The sequence below is a fragment of the Hibiscus syriacus genome, unplaced genomic scaffold (genome assembly GCF_006381635.1).
Source record: "Hibiscus syriacus cultivar Baekdansim isolate YM2019G1 unplaced genomic scaffold, ASM638163v2 tig00110004_pilon, whole genome shotgun sequence".
NCBI classification, from domain to species: Eukaryota; Viridiplantae; Streptophyta; class Magnoliopsida; order Malvales; family Malvaceae; genus Hibiscus; species Hibiscus syriacus.
The window spans coordinates 1,423,510-1,445,853 of NW_024062557.1; the positions used below are offsets into that span (position 1 = coordinate 1,423,510).

The 22,344-nt window shown below is 33.5% G+C and overlaps 1 protein-coding gene across 1 annotated transcript; it reads left to right on the forward strand.

The window, feature by feature from the left end:
* Positions 1-11,991: 11,991 nt before the first annotated feature.
* On the forward strand, positions 11,992-13,441 carry LOC120212183. Its single transcript, XM_039210587.1, has 2 exons — positions 11,992-12,626; positions 13,315-13,441. Exons 1-2 carry the CDS (start codon positions 11,992-11,994, stop codon positions 13,439-13,441), a joined length of 762 nt encoding a protein of 253 aa, XP_039066518.1.
* The last annotated feature ends 8,903 nt before the right edge of the window (positions 13,442-22,344 follow it).

Below are 22,344 nucleotides of genomic sequence, written 5' to 3' on the forward strand. Positions count from 1 at the left end.
GAATAATGATCCACATAAATTAGTTTTGTACGAGGAATGCGTCCACGTCAATCCTCCCATATCATTACCCACTTGATGTGCTTCAGCAACCAGTCAGCTTCTTCTTTGCCCTGTCTATCGATTATATGCATACCTTTGAGATTCTTAGGTGCTTCCGGAATAGATTGTACAAAACCAAATTAGCTGAGCACACGAACAGTGGGATGTCACTCGACAATAGCATAACATATCACAGGGACCATCGCAATCTAGACATCTAATAGGCCTCTCAAGTTATGTGAGATGCAAATCCTCATTTCTTTAGTAGAATAAGGAGCCCATTGAAACGAAAACAAATATATATTATTCTTATCAAAATAATATTCTAATTATATAACAATAATTAAAATTAAATAATAATTTTAAATACATACATTTTTCCTAGCCTTCTAATCAATGAGTAGTCGAATTTCTTCCAACTCTTCGATAAATCTCGATGATCTTTTCTTTCACTTGACCACATATTCAATGAAAAAAATCATTATATACACAACAAAATTATTTATTTACGAATTCAGTATTGAAATTACCTCAACAATAGCGGGAAGACCAACAAGTTTTTCACGACAAGACATAAAAAGGCATGCGATACCATGCCAAATTATAGAAGAATGAGACATTTTCTGATAGTATTTTTTCAATAATCAGTTGTTCGACACATTTTCCTATACAAAAAAGCCAAAACTGTGAAACCCCAACTGAATACGCCGACAATGTGAAAATATGAGAGGTGACGCAACCACATACAATAAAATTGGTTGCGCGATTTATCGGGCATCAGGATCCCTTCTATGAGTTGTAATATGCAAGCCCGTGCATACATTTTAACCTGTTCCTCAGAGGCATCGTGACTCAAATTTTTAAAAGTTGTATCTAACCAATTTAACGGTATTCGACCACCGCTGAAATTAGGCGGGACACCTCCAAGATACCCTCGCACAAGGAATGCCAGTCACCATCCGCCACCCAAATCACATCCCCATCTACCGAAAGCCCCAAATGTATGGAGACATCCTCCAGCGTAATAGTGTACTCTCCACACGGAAGATGGAACTTGTGTGTCTCTGGTCTCTACCTCTCAACCAGTACATAAATAAGGTTGGGTTCAAGGTTACAGTGCCATTTCGCTATGTAACCAACTCTAGCCTCGGCTAAATACGACCAAACACGAGTAGGTATCTCTAATATTAGGAATGAATGGATCTAATATACGGTCTCTATCCTAATTTAATAAAAAGTATACAAATTAAAATATAAACTAATACTAAAAAATTAAATAGATAAAAAATTTACAATAATTAAAATAACAACACAATTTAAAATTGTTAGTGTATCGGTAAAATGCCTCGAGATATGATTCTCATCTAAACGTAACAACCCACATTCCATTTTATAACTACAAAAAGTAATAAAAATATTAGTATAATAAAATTTAATAAAATAATACATTTTTAAATAATTATAATATAATAAAAATATTTTGCCTTATTAATATAAAGATTGATAATAGGAAGAATGAGAGAATTTGAGATTTGAGTGTGGTTTGAGGGTTGTGTTGATGTGGTATTTATAGGAAGATGGGAGGGGGACGAGTGATAGTTAATGTGGGAGACGGAAGGTTGGGGAATTAAAGGAAAAGCGCGGATCATACGTGTCAGAGTTTAGCAAAGACACGGATGGCTATCCACGTCTTTCCTTACATGTCAGCTCGAACAGAACCCAGCGAAGGCATGGCTGACGATCCGCGCTTTATTTCCACCGAGTCAGAAATGGTGCTAGATCGGTAATATTAGGGGAGAGTATGCCTGATAGGTAATTATTGGGTATAAGGGTTATATTTCGATAAAAATGCCTAGAAAAGTTTATGGGCCACATGAAGACAAAGGAGGCCAATTATCTTAAGGACAAGTTAAACTCCTTTAATCATTTTTTTAAGGTTTATCTAGTTGAGTTTGGATATGCCTCAGGTTCTAGGTATAATAAGTCCAAGAAATGAGGATATCATAAAAAGAATGCTATATTTCAACTTCAATAAGCAATAAAATGACATGGCCTAATCAAAGCCTTTCAACTGCTATGTGTGCAGACATGCCGGACAAAAAGCCTACCAGTGTCAACAACGATTAGACCATAAGAATGAGAACAAAACAAAACTAAACATTATAGAGAATACTGACAAATTCATTGCAACAGTAGTTTCTAAAGTCGTTCCGGTGGAAAATAATGCTGAGTGGGTTGTGGATACTGGTGCTTTAAGACATTTTTGTGTAAAACTGGAGTTTTTCATCGAGTTCTAGAGCGTGGATAAAGGTGAACAAGTGTACATAAGGAAATCTATAAGCTCTAAGGTGTTAGGCAAATGGAACATTTTACTCAAACTAATTTAAGATAAAACTTTAGCTTTGAATAATGTTTTGTATGTACATGCCCTACATAGAAATCTAATTAGTGGTGAGTTACTTAATAAGGTAGGCATTAAACTAGCTTTCGAAGCATATAAGCTTGTATTTTATCAAAATGCATATTATGTAAGGAAATGTTATTTAAACGGAGGTTTATTTGAGATAGATACCCAACATAATTAAAGTAAAGAAATCACACTTTTGTTTATACTATTAGGACTCTTGATATGTGGCATGCTAGATTAGGACATGTGAACATCCATTCACTAAAGAAACTCATGAAAGTGAATGTACTTCCTAATCTGGACGAGAAGAATAGCTTTAACAAATGTGAAATATATGTATAGGCCAAGCATGCTAGACCCTCCTTTAAAAATATTTCTAAAAGAAATATTGAACTATTATAACTTATTCATTCTGATCTAGCAGACTTAAGAAACTCTAAGAGTAAGGGAGTTAAACACTATTACGTCACCTTTGTAGATGACTTCTCAAGATATAAAAAGGTATAGCTCCTTAGAAATAAAGATGAAGTTTATAGCTTCTTTCTTATTTATAAGGAAAAAGTTGAGAATCAATTTAATATGAGAATAAAACGAGTTAAATACAATAGATATGGTGAATATGGGTCTAATTTTCTTAAAGAGGTATGTGAGAAGAATGACATAATTCATGAGACTTTCTCTCCTTATTTTCATCAACATAATGGTCTAGTTGAGAAAAAATAGAACTTTAAAAGAAATAATGAACTCTTTGTCAATAAGTTATGGGTTATCTGATAACATGTAGGGGGAAACTATTATGTTTGCATATCACATATAAAATCGAGTACCTAATAAGAAATTAGACTACACCTTATACAACTTATGGAAAGGTTATGTACCAAATTGTTAATATCTGAAAGTGTGTGGGTGTTTGGAAAAAGAGGGTTTTCATAACTTTAAAAAAACCACCATCAGTCTCAGAATTGTTAATGCGGTGTTTATTGTATATGCTACGAATAGCCATGCATATAAATATATCTATTTATATGATTTTTCTATTTTTGAATCTAGGGATGTCGTATTCTTTTAGGAAAAATTTCCTTTAAAGAAAACCTAGATTAAATGTTGAAACACATGTAAAAAGTCATGATTCAACTTATTCTAGTATTCCTTTTGAGGATACTCTAAAGATAAAATTATATCTTGGAAGTAGCAAAAGACAAATGCTAGAAACTACTTTTGGACCAGATTTTATAACTTTTTATACTGTTGAAATAAGTGATTTAGACTCGATATCTGTTCATATAGCTCAGAATTTCCTACTAGATAGGGATTGAAAGTCATATGAAAAAGCTATAAGGTCTATTGACGCTAGTTTCTAGAGAAGTACGATCAATGATGAACTAGAATTAATAATGTCTAATCACACACGAGAGTTGGTAAACTTACCTAGAGAATTTAGACCAATCAATTCTATGTGGGTTTTTAGAAAGAAACTTAGATCAGATGGGTTAATCTAGAGGTACAAAGGCAAGGCTAGTAGTTAAAGGATTCACTCAGAAGTTTGGTATAGACTTTTTTGATGCATACTCTTATGTTACGAAGATCTACACGATCCATGCCTTGTTTATGATAGCCTCTATTCATAATTTGCAAGTACATCATATGCATGTAGATATTACATTTTTATATAGAGATCTAGAAGATGATATCTATATGGATAAACCAACAAGTTTTAAAGCTCTTGGTATGGAAGGCAAAAGTTTTAGACTTTAAAGTCTCTTTAGAACTTAAACAAGCTCAAAGTAGTGGTGCGACAAATTTCACAAAACTATTCTTAGTTTTGGTTTATTTTTATAGAGCAGATGCATGTATTTGAAAATGTTTGAAACTAATTGAGTCATCATAATTTTGTATGTAGATGACATGTTGATATTCAATACTAACATTGAATCCATTAACAGGACGAAATATTTCTTGTATACTAAATTTGAGATGACTAATTTGGGAGATGTTGATGTGATCTTTGGAGTTAAAGGTACCAAATCTGAAAAGGGATTTTCTTTAAATTAAACATACTATATTGAGAATTTGTTAAAGATATTTGAAAGTTTGATGTTGTCATATTCAAGCTTCTTACAACTCTAGTATAAAACTCTTTAAGAATAAAGGAAGCAGTGTTTCCCAGGTTGAGTATGTTAAAACTATTGGAACTTACTAAACTATACTCTGATATGCCACAAGGCCTTAACCTTGTGGTCGTGGGATCGAGTCCCATGGAGGGCAATTCATAATTCGAAGGTCTCCCGGAAGTGCACTCAACCTAGCGTTGGGGGCAGCCTACTATCTTACCTCCCCTTACCCCATTACATATGGGAATAAGGGTCAGCTAAATATGTTGCCAATAGTGAGCAAGTTAAGTAGATATACTCATAATCATAGTAGTGAACACTATATTACACTTAAATGCTTAATAAACTATCTTAAAGGTACTATAGATTGGAAACTCGAGTTTGTTGGCTATCCTGTAATTTTAGAGGGATATTGTGATGCCAACTAGGTTACCGATAATGATGAGGTAAGTTCAACGAGTGGGTATGTCTTTACTTTAGGTGACACAATGAATTCATGGAAGTATACTAAGAAGACTTATATCGCTCGTTCTACCACGGAGTCATAGTTTATTTCTCTTAACCTAAATGGGTAAGAAGCTGAGGGCTCAAAAATTTATTAGTAGAAATTTTGTTTGTGGGGAAAATTGACTCCTCCAGTGTCCTTATTATGTGATTCACAAACAATAATGTTTGGCTCAAAATTAATCTACAATGGTAAGAAGAGACATTTGCATAAAGCATGAATCAATAAGATACCTATAAGGAATTAAGTACTCTCTTTAGTGTATGTGAAGTCGAAAAACAACCTTGATGATCCTATTACCAAAATGATAAGTAGAAATGATTTGAATTCATCGAGGGGGATGGGATTAAAGCCCATTGGTTGAGGAATTCATGGTGGATACTCAACTTAGTTATCTAAGTTCAATGTGGTCAAACGAAGCCATGAAAAAGACATATTATATATTTCTATCTTCTTATTCCTATGACGAATATTGTACATGCAAAAGATAAGCTTTTTGCTTTTAATAAATTCATAGACCAGGTTTGGTGGTCTTAGTGAGAAAGACTGATGAATTTACCCTTTTTTGGATTAATAATACTCTTAATAATTCATAACACATATTAAGTGGATAGTTCTATCGCGAAGGACTATATGAATTGGCGCTAGAGAGAATGGTTTTTTTTAACTCTAATGAATCAATCCAAGGTTGGGTTGTCCTATTTGAAAAGGACTCATTGAATTCACTGATTAAAGAGGTTGAGTATTTATTCTTAATTATTTCTTATATCGGAGTTTGGGTGGTTCATTTAATATAAACTTGAAGAAATTCACTTTATTTATGAGATGACAATAGTAAAGCTCTTAATTATTTCATAGCTTGGATTTGAGTGGCTTATGTTGAAATAACCTGATGACATAATCTACGTAAGCTAGAAGACTAGTCACCTTCTATAAAGAACGTTGAATCTGAGGAAGATGGCTACATATATATTTGTATATATTTTATTGACACATCGAGGACTTAGGTGGATGAAGGACTTAGTTGTTTGTTATGAGTTCACACTAATCTTAGAAACTTCTAGAGACGTTCACTAGTTCTCAAGCAACTAATCTCATTGTTGTTCTTCTCCCGTTTTTAAATTTTTTTTTCAAAATATTCTTACGCATTGGTGGGGGAATGTTAGTAATGCTTTAGAATTCTGAAAGACATATCCCACATTGGGAAGAGATACCTTTGGGAAGGTACTTAAAAGGAAACCCTTTTCATCTTTTGTGAATGTTACAAGATAACCCTCGCATGCATCACGTCACTCCGTTGTATCCAATTTAACTCGATTTGGTTCAGTTCGGTTTATGATCTTGGTCGTGATAATTGTGTCTTTGACACGTACCACGTTATCTTTTTAGAGAAAATTTGTAAGATTTTTTTCGTTTGCAAATAAACTTGGAAAAGAATTTTATTTGAATTTATAGGCATGGATTTAAAACGTTTTTAGAATACGTCTGCTGATGATATAATAGATAATTTTAGATTTTAACAGTTTATTAAAATTTGATTAAACAGATTCCAAAATTAATGTTTCCTGAATGAATCTAGATGCTTTTTTGTACTGTATTCATCCAATCTTATCGAGACATTCTAAGCTTTATTACAGCTGTTATAACAATTAATTTATCAACTGTTAGTACAACTATCCGTTGTTGTTTTAGGCGGATCTTGGTCCGAATTTATGTTATGTGTTGGTGCATTATGCCTATAAATACCTAGCAATTGTTTAGTTTCAATCTTCCAGCAAATCCACTTGCTTTGTAACAAAAGTTCTCTCCTCTCCTTTGAAACTTCCAAAGCTTTCCATCTCTTTTTCCGATGCTAAGAAAAGAGTAGTATCATTGTTTGTCCATTCCGTTTTTCGAGAGTACTAATCTCAAAGAGACCGTATTAACTTCAGGGGACAAAAACTATTACAGAGATTACACATCGAGACAAATTCATTTATAAGACTACGACACGGTTCTTTATTCCCTCATTGATTTATTTTTATATTTAGTCAATTCTAACAATTTTGTTTTGTAATATTGATTTTACCAACAATTAAAAACACACGCAGCTTGCATACGCAACTTCTCACAAACCCTGCAGGCACAACTGCATATACACCATGTAGACATAATTGTTTAAATTCAAGATTTCAAAGAAGAACAACACCTTCTTTAACTGTTAAAATCACAGTTAAATTATTATATTCTTAATACCCAATCATTGATTATAAAATTTGTAAAAGATATATGATCTTACTGAATAATGGCTTGGATTTTGTTTCTGAATCATATGACTGTCAATTTGCCTAGGTTTGATAAGGAATGTGTTATGCAATTTATAACAAATTCATAGAAAATTAATCTATATATTACAATTAATGCCCTTTGAAGACAACAACCGTAGCTTCCATACAGCAAATTGACAAATTCAAGGGAGCTGAATTCTCGTTCTTAATTTTATAATTTCATAAACAATCCACGAATTAAAAAATAAGAAAAAAAAGTTAAAATAATAATCATTATCATTGACGTATTTATCGAAAAAATCACTGAATTTTTATTTACGTGTCAGACACCATTAGAGAAAATATTACGGATCTAATACCCTTTACAGAAAAACATTGATTATGATCCGCGCCTTACGCTGACGTGGCGCCACGTGAGGTAAGGCGTAGATTATCATCTGCGCCTTTCTGGGATAGGTGTTAGATATGTAATTTTTTTTAAGAGGGATATCTAATATGTAATTAATTTATGTTAGGGTGATATTTGTGTAAAAATGTTAAATGTTTTTTCATACTTTTGTGTGAAAAAAAACTTTCTGCATTAAAATCTTTAAATATGTTTTTGTAAATTATTTTATAACTAGACAAATTTTATTTTTTGCATGAAATTACACAATACATTTATGTCTACCAATTACCACTTCGTACTTTCTAATGTCTTTTGACACTTTCAAACCTATACGTATAGTCTAGTCTAGGAAAACTTTAAGGGTAAGTAATTTAATATTAATAATTTATAAAAGTTTTATAACTGTATTTCTTTTTCAAAATGATGATGATGATGATAATAAGAAATATTTATAATTAAAAATTATAAATTTCATATATTTTTAAAAAAATTCTTAACTTTTAAAATTAATTTTTTAAAATATAAAATAAAAAAAAATAAAATAAAATTTTAATTACAACTGATGGATCAAATAAATTAGATTCATTAATTATTATTTTAACAAAAAATAATAATTTCAATAATTTATTTTCATATACTTAATTTTAAAATGAATACACATTAATTGTTGTAAAAATAATAATTAATAATAATAATTCATTTTATCCCTTATTGTAATTAAAATTATTTTAATATTTTTTTTATTTTTAAACAGTTAGGTTTAAAAGTTAAGAAATAATCAAAAATATATGAAATTTATAATTTTTTAAAATAAAATATTTCTTATTATTATATTATTATTATATCATCATCATCATTATCATTTTGAAAAAGAAATACTATTATAATTTTTTTATAAAATTATTTTTTAACAACAGTTAATAATTTTGATAATTTATGGTATAGTGCTTAATTTTAAAAATAAATACACATTATTAACTATTGTTAAAAAAATAATTAATGAATAATAATTCATTTGATCTCTCAATTGTAATTAAAATTTTATCTTAATATTTTTTATATTTTTAAAAATTAATTTAAAAGTTAATAATTTTTTTTTAAAAATATATGAAATTTATAATTTTTTAAATTATAAAATATCTTTATTATTATATCATCATCATTATTTTGAAAAAGAAATATTATTATAAAACTTTTATAAAATTATTCATATTTTAAATTACTTACCCTTAAAGTTTTCCAAGACTAGACTATACGTATAGGATTTTGAAAGGGTCAAAAATGTATTAGAAAGTGTCAAATGGTAATTATTAGGCATAATTGTATTGTGTAATTTCATGCAAAACCAAATTTGTCGAGTTATAAATAATTTGCAAAAACATATTTAAAGATTTTAATGAAGAAAGTTTTTTGCACATAAAAAATGAAGAAATTTGACTTTTACATAAATATCACCCAATAGAATTAATTACCTGGTAGACACAATTTTAAAACATTTTACGGATCTAGCACCCTATGCAGAAAGCATGGCGTAATGCGCGTATTATGATCAATGCCTTTCTGCAAAGGGTGTTAGATCTAACAGTGTCTGATACACAAATAAAAATTCAGTGATTTTTTGGTAAATATGCCTTATTCATTAGTTGATCAATTTATAATTTTCCAATTCTTACCACGGACTAAAATCTCTATTCTAGAATGTTAGAATTTTAATTTGTAAATAATAAACTATTCATGAAAAGTAATATCATTGTAAACCAATCGAGTTGAGTTTGTGTGTTATTGAGTCGATATATTAAAGGAATTTAAAGTTGATATGACGCGATATGAAAGCTTATAAGTTTATAATTGTCAAGCTCACTTGGAATCAAAATTAAAGTTCGACTTGACTTGAAATCTTGTGAGCTTAAAATTTTCGAGTTCGAAAAAACTTAAACTCAAAACATTATCTGACTTAGCTTTATTGAATCTCAAACATCAATTATTGAGCTCGAGTTTGAACCAAAATAAGTACATGAAATCTTATACTGTTTTTCTAAAAAAACAACATAAAAATATTTAATATTATTAATAATTTAATTTTAAAAATAAAAAATTTAATATTTAACTTTGACTTTCTCATCAGCTTTCCAAATCAGACTTTCTCATCAGCTTTCCAAATCGGGAATCAAGTAGTTTGCTTCAGTTCGTTAAAAATTCGAATCAAATTTTAATCCAAATCGAGTTTATTCAATTAAATTGTTGATCGAGTCAAACTCAAATAACTTGTTATCGCTATCCTCTCATTTATATCCCTAAGAAGTATATAATCATTGATAAAAAAAATAAAAGAAAAAACAAGTTTTAAATTAGTAATGCGAAGTGTGAACATTAGTGGGAATTTTAAATAGTGATCCCTTGGAAGTGAGGCTTTTGTTCTCTTCATATTGCTACCATAGATATTAGATGCTTTAGATTAAACAACTTTTAATTTTAATATTTGTATATTTTCTTTTTTCATATTCTCTTTTATCGGTTTAACCATCTTATCTAATATATTGATCGATTATTACAGATCAAATTTTACAAAAGTTCATTATGAGGATATTTCTCTCATCCCATTTTACTAAATTAGTAAATACTAAGATTTAAATTCTTAATATTATTTAAAAAATTTAGTATTTCATCCTACTATACCAGTTGATTAATAACGCAAGTATTGATTAACCATACATGTGATTTGGTATTTGCTAATTGCTAAATACTAAGTTAATCTCCCAATCACATATCATTGTCGTTGCTTTCACATTCATAACATATTAAGCCAACCTCTCTCTTTCTCAATCACTTCGAGTTTGACCCGTCCTCAGCCACCAGTAACTACTCGTTTCTTCTCTCTACTCCAATGGCTACCCCACCCCGCACTCTTTAGAGAGGATCTTCTTAGTGGAAAACATGTCCTAGTCGTGAGAGAAATACCCTCTTTTTCTCTCTCTTCTTCTATTTTAGAGCTAAAGAAATAACCTTTCCTTTCTCTTTCCTCCTCCAAAACAAACCTAATCATAGATAGAAGGAGAGTCACCAACAAGATGATGAACAACTTTCTTTATTATAGAAAGTATTTTTCAAGAGGATCGATGGATATGAAGGGAAAGCCTTTTTACTTTTAGGGTTCACGGAATGTAAGATTACCAGTGGGAATAAAGGATTACCAGGGAATAAGATTACCAGGGAATAAGATTACTGGGAATGTTGTATTTTGTGTTTGGTTGTTAGAATGTAAGATTACCGTGTTTGTTAAAGTAATAAAAGATTATTGGAATGTATATTTGACCAAATTGTCCTTATTATATATTTGTATAATATTACAAATTGTAAAATATTTATATATTTTCTTTAAAAAATTAAATTCATAATTTTATATAATTTTTTACAAAATTAAAAATAAAAAAAAGGTTAATGGAAGGGTAATTTTTTTTAACCCTTAAACTTCATATAAAATTTTAATTATAGATTTTTTTTTTAAATCTAAAATAATTTAAGGATAAATTTTTAATTTAACCTTCGTAGAATTTTTATTATTCAATGAAGGATATTTTTGAAAAAAAAATAAAAATTTAAGGACATTTTAATCCAAAACGCCGGTAATATTACAATACCTAAGGGAAGGGAGGTAATGACATTCCCGGTAATATACCCCAAAAAATCTACTATTGGTAATAAAACATTACCGAGAATGAGATTCACGACCAACCAATATGGAAATGTAGTATTCCATCCCATGAAAATCTCACATCCTTGAACCAAACACCCTTAAGGATATGGTAACTTTTTAATTTGCTTCCTTTTTTTTAGTAGTAGTTTACAATCTTCAAGTGGTGGTGATGATCAAGAGTATGACTCTATGCCAGCGTCAGTCCCGGCTTTTCTGAACACTTCAGGCCACTTTAGTGCCTTATCAAATCCACACCCATTGCTTGGCTCGCACCACCACCACCACCACCAACCACCAATTTCTCTGATCCTTGGCCAAACTATCTCAATAACCCTTTCTCTCAGTCTCAACTGCTGCATCTTGATGGGGTTAGACAAGAAAGCCTAAAATATGACCCCAACTGCATGACCATGGCAACCTACCAGCTCCTCTCATCGAGCCAGTCTATGTTGGGTCCACAAGGAATCAACCATGGTTCATTCCCAAGCTCATCGTCGGTTCAAACAAGGTCTCCTCATGAACCAGTGGTGTAAGCATCGACAAAGAATCCCAAGAAGCGAACAAGGGCATCATCGTGAAGATGACACCCAAGAAGCGAACAAGGGCATCACGGAGAGCACCCACTACAGTTCTCACCACCGACACAACGAATTTTAGAGCAATGGTGCAAGATTCACTGGAATACCTCCACCACCATTTCTGGGTTCATCGTCGTATTCTCGAAGGGTCGACCTTTTTGGCTCTGGCTCTGGTTTCGGTCCGGTCATGTGGAACCTCTAGGTTCTCCCTACCCTCTACGTCCCTCAGCGAAAAGGGTCAACCAACTCCATTTGCATCCTCATCATCTTCTCCTTCATTGCTAAACAATCCTTTAGTTCATGCTGCTTATACCGTTATCGATATCAGCATTCCAAGCAACTATCAACCTCAGAATATGTTAAACTTGCAAAATCAGAGCCCCATTTTACCTCTCCAGTCTCTCCTAGACCCTACGGCTAATATGCCTGGCTTCGGTGATAAGACGTCCCATGGAAGTTCGGGACCCTCCCTTGATGAACTGGGGTTGAGCCATGGTCAAGTTAATGCCAACCTGGGTGGCTTAGCACCTGATGCTGCACGTCATGGAAACAGGAGAGACGGGGTTGGATTGAACCAAGGCAACCGAGATCATTCTAGAGCTGTAGGTATTGTTGAGTCATGGATTCGTCCTGCAGAGTAGAGTTTACAGTACTACAAATTATTATTAATGTGCACAGATTTGTCATGCAGAACAACTATATAAGCTTTAATCTGGAGAGGTTTTTGCATCAGTAATCGCCCTTGCTCTTTCATGTTTCTTTTTTCCTCTTAATTTATTCCTTTTTATGTTCATTTTTAAATAAATAAAAATTTAGAATTCCAGCATTATACTTGCTTCGTTAGGATGTATGCTGCATTATATACACATATGTTGACTTCTTCTCTTTTAGGATTAAATAAATAAAAATGTGATCTATGTTATTGTTTAGAATAATTCTCTGTGCTATCGTGTAGTCAATAATTTTGAGGGCAAAATCTCGTTGATAGTGCGTTGAAATTTTTTTATTCGTTAAATAGTGGGATCGCCAGATTAATTGCTAAAGTAGTGTCCTCTACAGTACCGGGGGTAGGTCGCCATGCACGCCCGGAGACCAACCAGGTCGCCATGCACGCCCGGCGACCAACCAGGTCGCCATGCACGCCCGGCGACCAACCAGGTCGCCATGCACGCCCTGCGACCTACCCCACGACCTCCATGCATGCCCAGGCACGTCCAACGACCTCCATGCACGGCCATGCACGCCCAACGACCTCCATGCACGCCCAGCTCGCCAAAGGTCACCATGCAGTCCATGCTTGGACTGAACAACGTTGGGCCATGCAGGATAGGTAGCCATACAATCCTCTCCACTTGCAGCTGCTCAGGAGAACCTATTCCTCCTGCTCCTCGCGTGATTCCTCTTACATCTGCTGTATTATTGCAGCATGATTTGAGCTGCAAAGTGTCATAGATTCGTGCCCTAGCTTCTAGCCATAGCTTGTCCCTCATGCCATAGCTTCGAGACTGTTCACTCTTGTTATCATAGCTGTATTGGTGCAGCATAAAATCAGCTGTGTTGTATTATTGCAGCGTTCAACGGTTGAAAAATTTACAGCTTTCAACGTGAATTATACAGCTCAAATTGATTGCAACTTACCTACCAACCGTTGAAATATCATTATATATTGGATATGAGGGGTTTAGGGTAGAATCATAAGAAAGAAAGAAATTTGGCGAGAGAAAGGAATGAAAGGAAATAAGAAGAAGAGGAAATGGAGATAAAGGCTCAAATATCGTTTGTGAGGTAATTTTTAATTGTTTAATTTAGTTTATTAATATGAAATTATGAAATAATTAGTTTGTTAGTTTAGGGTTTAGGATAAAACAAAATTTAGTTAATTAGTTTGTTAGTATAAATATTAGTTTGTTAGTTTAAGTTATATTATATTAATTTGTTAGTTTAAGTATATATTAGATTAATAAAAATTAGTTAATTAGTTTCTTAGTTTAAGTTATTAAATGTAAAAATATTTAATTAATTTGTTAGTGTGTTTAAACGTATATTAAGTTGTTTGTTGAAGTTTAAGTTAAAATATTAAAAAAGTTAATTAGTGCTTAATTAGTTTGTTAGTTGTTATTTTAACTAAATTATATTATAATAAAGAAAAAGTTTATTAGTTTAAGTTATATTATAATATATTAGTTATATAAATTTAATTTTTTTAATTTATTGTTGTTTAAAGAAATAATTTTTTACACGTACAGAGCATTATTCCACAACATTTTTCCACGTACATATTGATTCGAAGAAAGAAACAATAAAGGAAGGAAAGGAAAGGAAATGAGCAACAACTTTTTCACGATTGTCCATTATAATGGACAGATTATGGAAATGAGATCGGAGTAGTTTTTCAGTCTGAAAAACCAATAAATATGATGTTCAAAAAAGACATCACATTTATAGAAATGAAGCATAAGATAGAAGAAAAATTCGAGTTGCAGTTGATGGTTTGAGGTATAGGTTTATGATATGCCCCAACCCAGTCAAATGCTGCAGTTCCACTTGAAGAAGATGATGATATTGGAACCATGGTTCGATTACATGAGTTAACCATATAGCAGTTATTGAGTTATTGTTGATGTGCATAACATATGTGATGTTCCTGGGTCATCAAGAGGTGTGGCTCAAAATCCATCTGAAATGACTTTATATAGTCAGTTGAGGAGCCGACATACAGGTTCCCGAACAGTTTTATGGCACTATTGGAAAGTGTAAATGAAGTCGGGGGATATCTGCAACAGAAGAGTGTGAGACGAGAAACCATACCGGAATTGGTTGTTGATATTGACGCTGAAAATCGATGGGGAGAAATTCATGATGATTCAAGCGAAGATGAAGAAACCGAAGAACCCTTTTGGGCGGCGACGAAAATATTTTTGGTGGAGGTGCAATTGATGAAGTTCCGGCACCGTATGAAGCTACTCCTCACATGTACGAGATAGACTATGATGCGATGAGGGCACCTGAATTCCCAGACATGCCACATTTACCTCCATACCAAATGACTGCATCATTCGATAATTTTGGTGAATTTTCAGTTGGGGTGCAATTCAGAGGAAAAAATGAAGCTACCCTAGCGATTAAAGAGTACTGCTAAAATGCCATGTGATATCCATGTTGCAGAGTCCAACCAGAAAACCCTATACGCGAAGTGTGTAAATATGGCCTAGAGTGCAAGTGGAAGATCAGAGTGTCGAAAAATCAAAGGCACGATGTTTGGGTCATCACGAGGTACAATGGTCCGCACACGTGTTTGCGAAACTTCATCGAACAAGACCACCGACTATTGGACTCCGATGTAATATGTGAATACGTGAAGCGATGGTTGAAAAGGATCCAAGGATATCTTGTTCAGTGTTAGCTGCATCTATTCGAAGCCAATTTGGATATCAGTAAAATATGCAAGGTGTGGAATGCGAAGATGAAGGCAATGAAGCTGACGTATGGAGATTGGGATACATCGTACAATGAGCTACCACATTTGCTACAAGCAATGAAGCGATTTATCCCAGGAATCATAGTGAAGTCTCAAACCATGCCCGCATATGACGAAGAAGGTCACTTCTGCCAGGGAAGAAAATATTCATAGACTATTTTGGGCATTCAAGGCATGTATTGAAGGATTTCCATTTTGTAAACGTATGATCCAAGTAGATAGTACGTGGCTGTATGGTCAATATAGGCATGTACTTTTGATGCAGTTGCTCAAGATGGTGAGCGAAATATCTTCCCAATTGCATTCGCCATTGTTGAGGGAGAGACAACAGAGGCTTGGGATTTCTTCTGACCAATCTACGTCAATATGTCGTTCGTGAGATGGAGTTTGCTTGATATCCGATAGAGGAACGGGTATTTTGGCGGCAATTGAACGACCAGGAAGTCGTTGGATACCTCCGTATGCATATCCGACATATTGTATCCGTCATATTGGCAAGAATAGTATCGACCAATTTCATAACGCACACATTCGTAGCGAGATAGTCAGCATGGGTAAGTTTTATTTTCAATATTTGTGCATTTTTTACATGGTTTTTTTAATTGCGGTTTAACACAGTATATTATGAACAGGATACGAACTACGTCGACCAAATTTTGATAAGAGATTGGAGAATTTGAAGGTATTTTACGATGATCAGCGTGTTTGGAAGTGGGCTTCAAAATACCGCGGGAAAAATGGTCACAAGCATATGACAAGGTCGGAGATACGGACATATGACCACAAACCTTGCTGAGGCCATTAATTCGGTACTAAAAGGTACACGCCATCTCCCAATTGCGAGTGTGATGAAAGAGACGTACTTTAGATTGGGTAAAGTTTGGTCGGACAAAGGCAAAGAAATAGAGAGTCTTATAAATAGAGGTAAAACTTGGGCTCCTACAGTGGTGGAATCAATGGAAGCAAATGAGCGATTGGCAACATCAAAGGGTCGACCTGAGTCCACTCGTATTCATACCAGTATGGATTTCCATGCTAGAGAGAGAGGTCAAACAAAGAGATGCGATTATGTAGGGTGAAGGCCATTCAAAAAACATTGTCCTAATTTACCAAGATATAGGCCTCATCATTAGTAATGATATATGTATTTCTATGAATTTCTATGTATTTATAAGATTTAGTAATGATTAGTAATGATGAAATTATTATTAATTTTTAATGATTTGATAGTAATGATTTAGTAATGATTAGTAATGATGAAATTATTATTAATTATGTATGATTTGATAGTAATGATTTAGTAATGATTAATTTCTATGTACGGGCGCTTTCCCAAGAAACAAGTTGCAAAGTTGTTCCACCTTATTAAACTCATGTGACATTACCACCGGCATCCCATTAGTTTGGACCCCGAGTTGCATTGCCACATCCTCCAAAGTTATCGTGCATTCGCCACAACGGCAAATGAAACGTGTGCGTTTCTGGTCTCCAGCGTTCAATCAACGCACTGATCAAACCTGGGACCAACTTGTAATCTCGCACAAATGTGACATACCAAAATCCAGCCTCTTGCAAATTTTCTTCTATTAGTGGGTGTGCTTGGGCACTTTATGTAGTCGAAGACGAAGGACTCGCTGCTTCCTCCTACAATTAAATATTTCAAAAAAATTATCACAATCATAAATAATATTCAAATATTTATTAATTATATTCATTAAACAAATATTTTATTCACCATTATTCCCAAATGACTTGAAATATGTTCATTGTCAAGCCTCAACAGTGGAATTGGTCAGCCATTGGAATGAATCTGTAAAAAAAATTAAACAACAATATTTAAAAAATCATTTAATATATCTAATATAAACTAACTAACTAATTTACAACACTAAACTTTAATAAATAACTTATAATATAAAAACTAATAAACTAACAACTAAACTTTTTAAAATATAAACGTAACACCAAACCCTTAAACAACTAATAAAATATTTTTTTATATAACTAAAACTAATTAATAAACATTTTTTCATTATAATATACTACTAATAAACTTACTAACTAAAACTAACTAATAAACTAACTAATTTTTTATATAATATATTCAACAAACAAATATAACTTAACTATTTAACTAACAAAAACTAATTAAATAATTTTTTTATATCTAACTATTAACAAAAAACTAATTAATTATTTTTTAACTATATAACTATCAAACATATACTAATTAAATAATTTTTAATTTATGTATACTATAACTTAAACTAACAATCATATAACCCTAAACTAATAAACTAATTAACATTTATAATAATAAACTAATTTAAATATAAACAAATTTACCTTATCTCCCTTTCTTCTTCTTACTTTCCTTTCTTTCTCCCCTTTCTTTCTTTCTCGGCTGAATCTCTTCTCCCTTCTTTCTTTCTTTTATGTGTGATCTTTCTTCTTGCAATTTGCACACCCCATATATAACCGGCTGCCTCAATTATTTCACCAACAATGGTTCAATTATGTTCATGCATGGTCTCGTCTCGTGAGCTAGGATCACATGGCATGCTGTAGGCATGCAGCGGGAGCAGGAGCACGTGAAGTTATCTTGGCATGCATGCAGGCATGCAGCGGGAGCAGGAGCACGTGAAGTTATTTGGCTGCATGTGCATGCATGGTCTCGGGAGGCAGTGGACGCCGGGGCGACCTACAAGGTCGCCGGGACTACATGGCGACCTACAAGGTCGCCGGGACTACATGGCGACCTACAAGGTCGCCGGGACTACATGGCGACCTACAAGGTCGCCCAGACTGCATGGCGACCTCTCTATTGGCTGGCTCGTTTGCATGGCGACCTCTCCGTTGGCTGGCTCGTCTGCATGGTGAGTATATGGCTTGTATGGCTCGTCTGCATGGGTATGGCTCGTCTGCATGGTGAGTATATGGCTTGTATGGCTCGTATGTCACTCGTATGTCTCCCGTATGTCGCCTGGATTGCATGGCGTCCTACAAGGTCGCCTGGATTGCATGGCGTCCTACGAGATCACTGTAGAATTCACCCCATACCAGCAATTAATCTGAAATGTGCATTATATCGTGAATAAAAAAAATCGAGAACATTATCTCGTGAATTCACCCAATTTTGAGTTAGTAACTCAACTACTACTGCAATATATATATATATACACGCACGTGCTAGAGTTAATATATATTTATATAATAAAAACATATTTACTTTTATATAAATTTAAGATTGTTGGATTAATAAAATAATCACTTATTCAATGTACTATCAGTTTGGTATTGATTTCAAAATGTGTTGCAAAAAGTTACTTTTAAAAATAATTTTTGAAAGGTATAATTTAAAATTTAATTATTAAATATTTTTGTTAAAAATAATTTTGAAAAGATAAAATATTTATTTTAAACATTATATTATAAATTAAAAATAAATAATTGAGGATAAAAATATAATTTCACCCCAAAGTGATTTTTTACATCAAAATTTAAAATTTCAAGCTTTAAAGGTTAAGTTGAAAATCATTTTTTCAACCATAATTTTAAATTATTTGTTAAGTATCCCACATTATTTATGAGATAAAAAATCATAAGAGAAATGTTATCAAACTTAAAACTATTTTATACTTATGTAGGTACCATTGTCTCGTCTCCATCGCTCGCATGAGAAAACATATAGGTCGGTGGTGCTGTCAGCAAAAAGCCTGTTAAAATTTTAAAATACAACATGAAATTTCAATGTCTACCCAAATGGAATGGTCACCATGAACCTCTTTTTTCTTCTTTTAATTAATAGGACCAATGACCCCCCCCCCCCCCCCCACAAATACACAAAACCATATGGACAGTTTTCGTTTTTAATTATCTATACGACTGATTTTTAATCTAATGTAGAAATTGTCATAACTGATTTTTGGTGAGAATATTGATATGACGATTTTGAAAAATTAAATTTATATGAAAAGATGAGAGTTTCCACAAATTATTTTTAAAGTGAGATTATAATACCTGAAATCAAATAATTTTAATGAAACATTTTTATCTTACAAAAATGCTAAGTTTTGGTTTGCGAAATTAGAAATCAGATTCGAGAGTCAGTTATGTGTAGGGAATGATTAACAATGTAACCCCCTAGACCCGGCCTATGCGTTTCGACTAAGTCTAGTGGATCACATTATGATTATTAAAGACATTTTTCGAAACCGTTATTCCATCACTATAAAATCACATCATAAATAACATGAAATTATAAACAAATTATACTATCAAAATCCAACTCGTAAATATAGTGCCAATAAATAATAATTTAATTTAAAACATGTCTTCAAATTCAAAATCACAATAAACCGAGCAGTATTAGCAAAAGAGTCATCATTATAAAATCTGATATTTTAAAATAAGGTCCATGTCACCAAAATAAAGTCAACTTGCCAGATAAAAACATTACAATCTGATTTACTTCAAGAGATATGTTGATCCTCCAAGTGCTTGAACCGAGGTATCTAACCAACAGTATCTGAAAGGGGGAAAACATTTTCAAAAGGTGAGCTAGGCTCAGTGTGTCCCAACATTTCCATAAAATCACAATAGGTACAAATCATAGTCTAGTAATCTCACAATTCGTAAAAGAGTTTAACTTTTTGAAAATCATAGTTTAAACCCTTTTCTGGTACACCATCAGTAGTTCCCAAAATTATTTTCCATATAGCTTACTTTATGCACATAGCAAAAAGAAAGCCGACTTAAGGATAGGCTCTGAAGCTTGTATCCTTAAGCCCAAGTCAACAAGTCCATATAGCTTACCCTAAGCACACAGCAAAGGAAAGCCGACCTAATGAAACATCTTGGGGCCCTCAAGAGTCACATTAGGCCCATTTAGCTTGATCAGAGCTATTCCATTGTAATTCAATTCCAAAATTCAATTGCACCGTGACATAAATTCCATAAATCCAAAAACATGGTAATCATATACCATTTCAAAACAAAAATTAGATAGCAGTCATATTCCATAAATTGTCACATTAAATTGGTGCATCAATAAAACAATAACCAATGAATTCGGTGTACCACATATTAAAACCAATAAAATAGTTCAGTAATAAGTAGGGAACACACCTCGACAATAGATTCAAATAGCAAATCTACTGATTGCTGGTTTCACCACGCTCTGCTACAGTTTTCGAACGGGTGAATACTGGCACACGTGGTTTAACTGATCTAGAAGAGCTGGGTCGAGCTGTCGAACGATCCGGAGAGTCTCTTGTACCTTCAAACAATAATATTTATCAGTCTCAAATCCTATGTAATTGTTCAAAGCTAAACTTCTTAAGTATATAAGCATTTTTTCGGGTTTGACTATCAATTTGAGGTATTTTGAGTCTGAATTTTGCCAAACGGATTGCGGAATCGGAATCAGGGCGTCGAAAAACATAAAGTATGACTATCCGAAAATTCAAATTATTGGTCAAAGTCAAAGTCAACCACTTTGACCGTCAATTTGGAGATCTTCGGATTCGAATTTGACAAAACAGACCACGGAAACAGATTCGACACGTCGAAAACTATCAGGATAGGTATACTCGGAAAAGATTAACGATCGTTTAATAGCCGGTCAAAGCCGGTCAAAGTTCTGGTCAAAGGAGGTCAACAAACTATTGAACATTTTACACAAATAGCACCCTTTTTAACATAATTACCAGAATAGCACAAAAACCAAATTATTTATTAAAATAGCACCAAAATGAATTATTTACTAGAATAGCACTAAAACTGAATTATTTACTAGAATATCACCGGTCAACGGGTCGGGTCAACGGGTCGGGTCAACGGGTCGGGTCAACGGGTCGGGTCGTGACCGGTAAAACCGGTCAAACCCTTAAGAAAACCGATTGAACCGATCACTCACTCGCCCGACGGCGGCGCGTGTGGCGTGTGAGGTGTCCTCCGGGGCTCTAAAAATTACGAAAAAATTTCTAAAAATTATTTTGAGCCTTTTCGAGATACTTACAAAGCTCGGTTCAAATTTTTGAATGTCGGAGAGCTCGAATTCATTAAATCAGGAAGTTTGACCGGTTCACCTCCCCACGCGCCGCCGCCGCCAGAGAAAAAGGGGAACACCGGTGGACTCGGAACGACACAAGGAACACGATGGTGTGGGAGGTGTCGTAAACGGAGCAACGATCAGTGGTGAATTTAAGATTTTCTCGGCGATAGAGCTAACAAAAACGTCGCTACTTTGACTGGAAATTCCCGACGTTTGGCCGCGTTTCGCTTCAATTAATTTGAAGGGTTTGTTCCTCACTCGATGATGAACACAACGGTGGTTTCAAAACAACGATCGGAATTTGGACGGCGTCGGAATCGAGTTTGGAAGTTGTGTGCGTGAGGAAGGATTTGTGAAATTGATTTCTGTTTTTCAAAACAGAAATCACGCATATAACAATTGCCTGCCGACACTCCAAGGTTAAATTCAGGGCTTGGTCCCTGAATTTTCTTTAACTTTAAAACAAGCTCCAAGTTTTAAAATCTTTCAATTCAGTCCCAATTTTCGGTAAATTTTCATAATTAAACCCTCCAATTTCAATTAAATATTATTTTGAAAATCGGGTTGTTACAATTCTCCCCCTCTACAAGAAATTTCATCCTCGAAATTTACCTTATGAAAATAGATGAGGAAATTGAGCCTCCATTGACTCCAATGTCTCACAAGTAGCTTCTGAGGGACCTCGATTACTCCACTGAACCTTGACCATTGGAATACGCCTATTCCGAAGAACTCGTTCATCTCTCTCTAAGATCTGAATGGGCTCTTCCTCATATGACAAATCAGGTCTCAGGTCTACATCCTCAACCTGAATGATGTGAT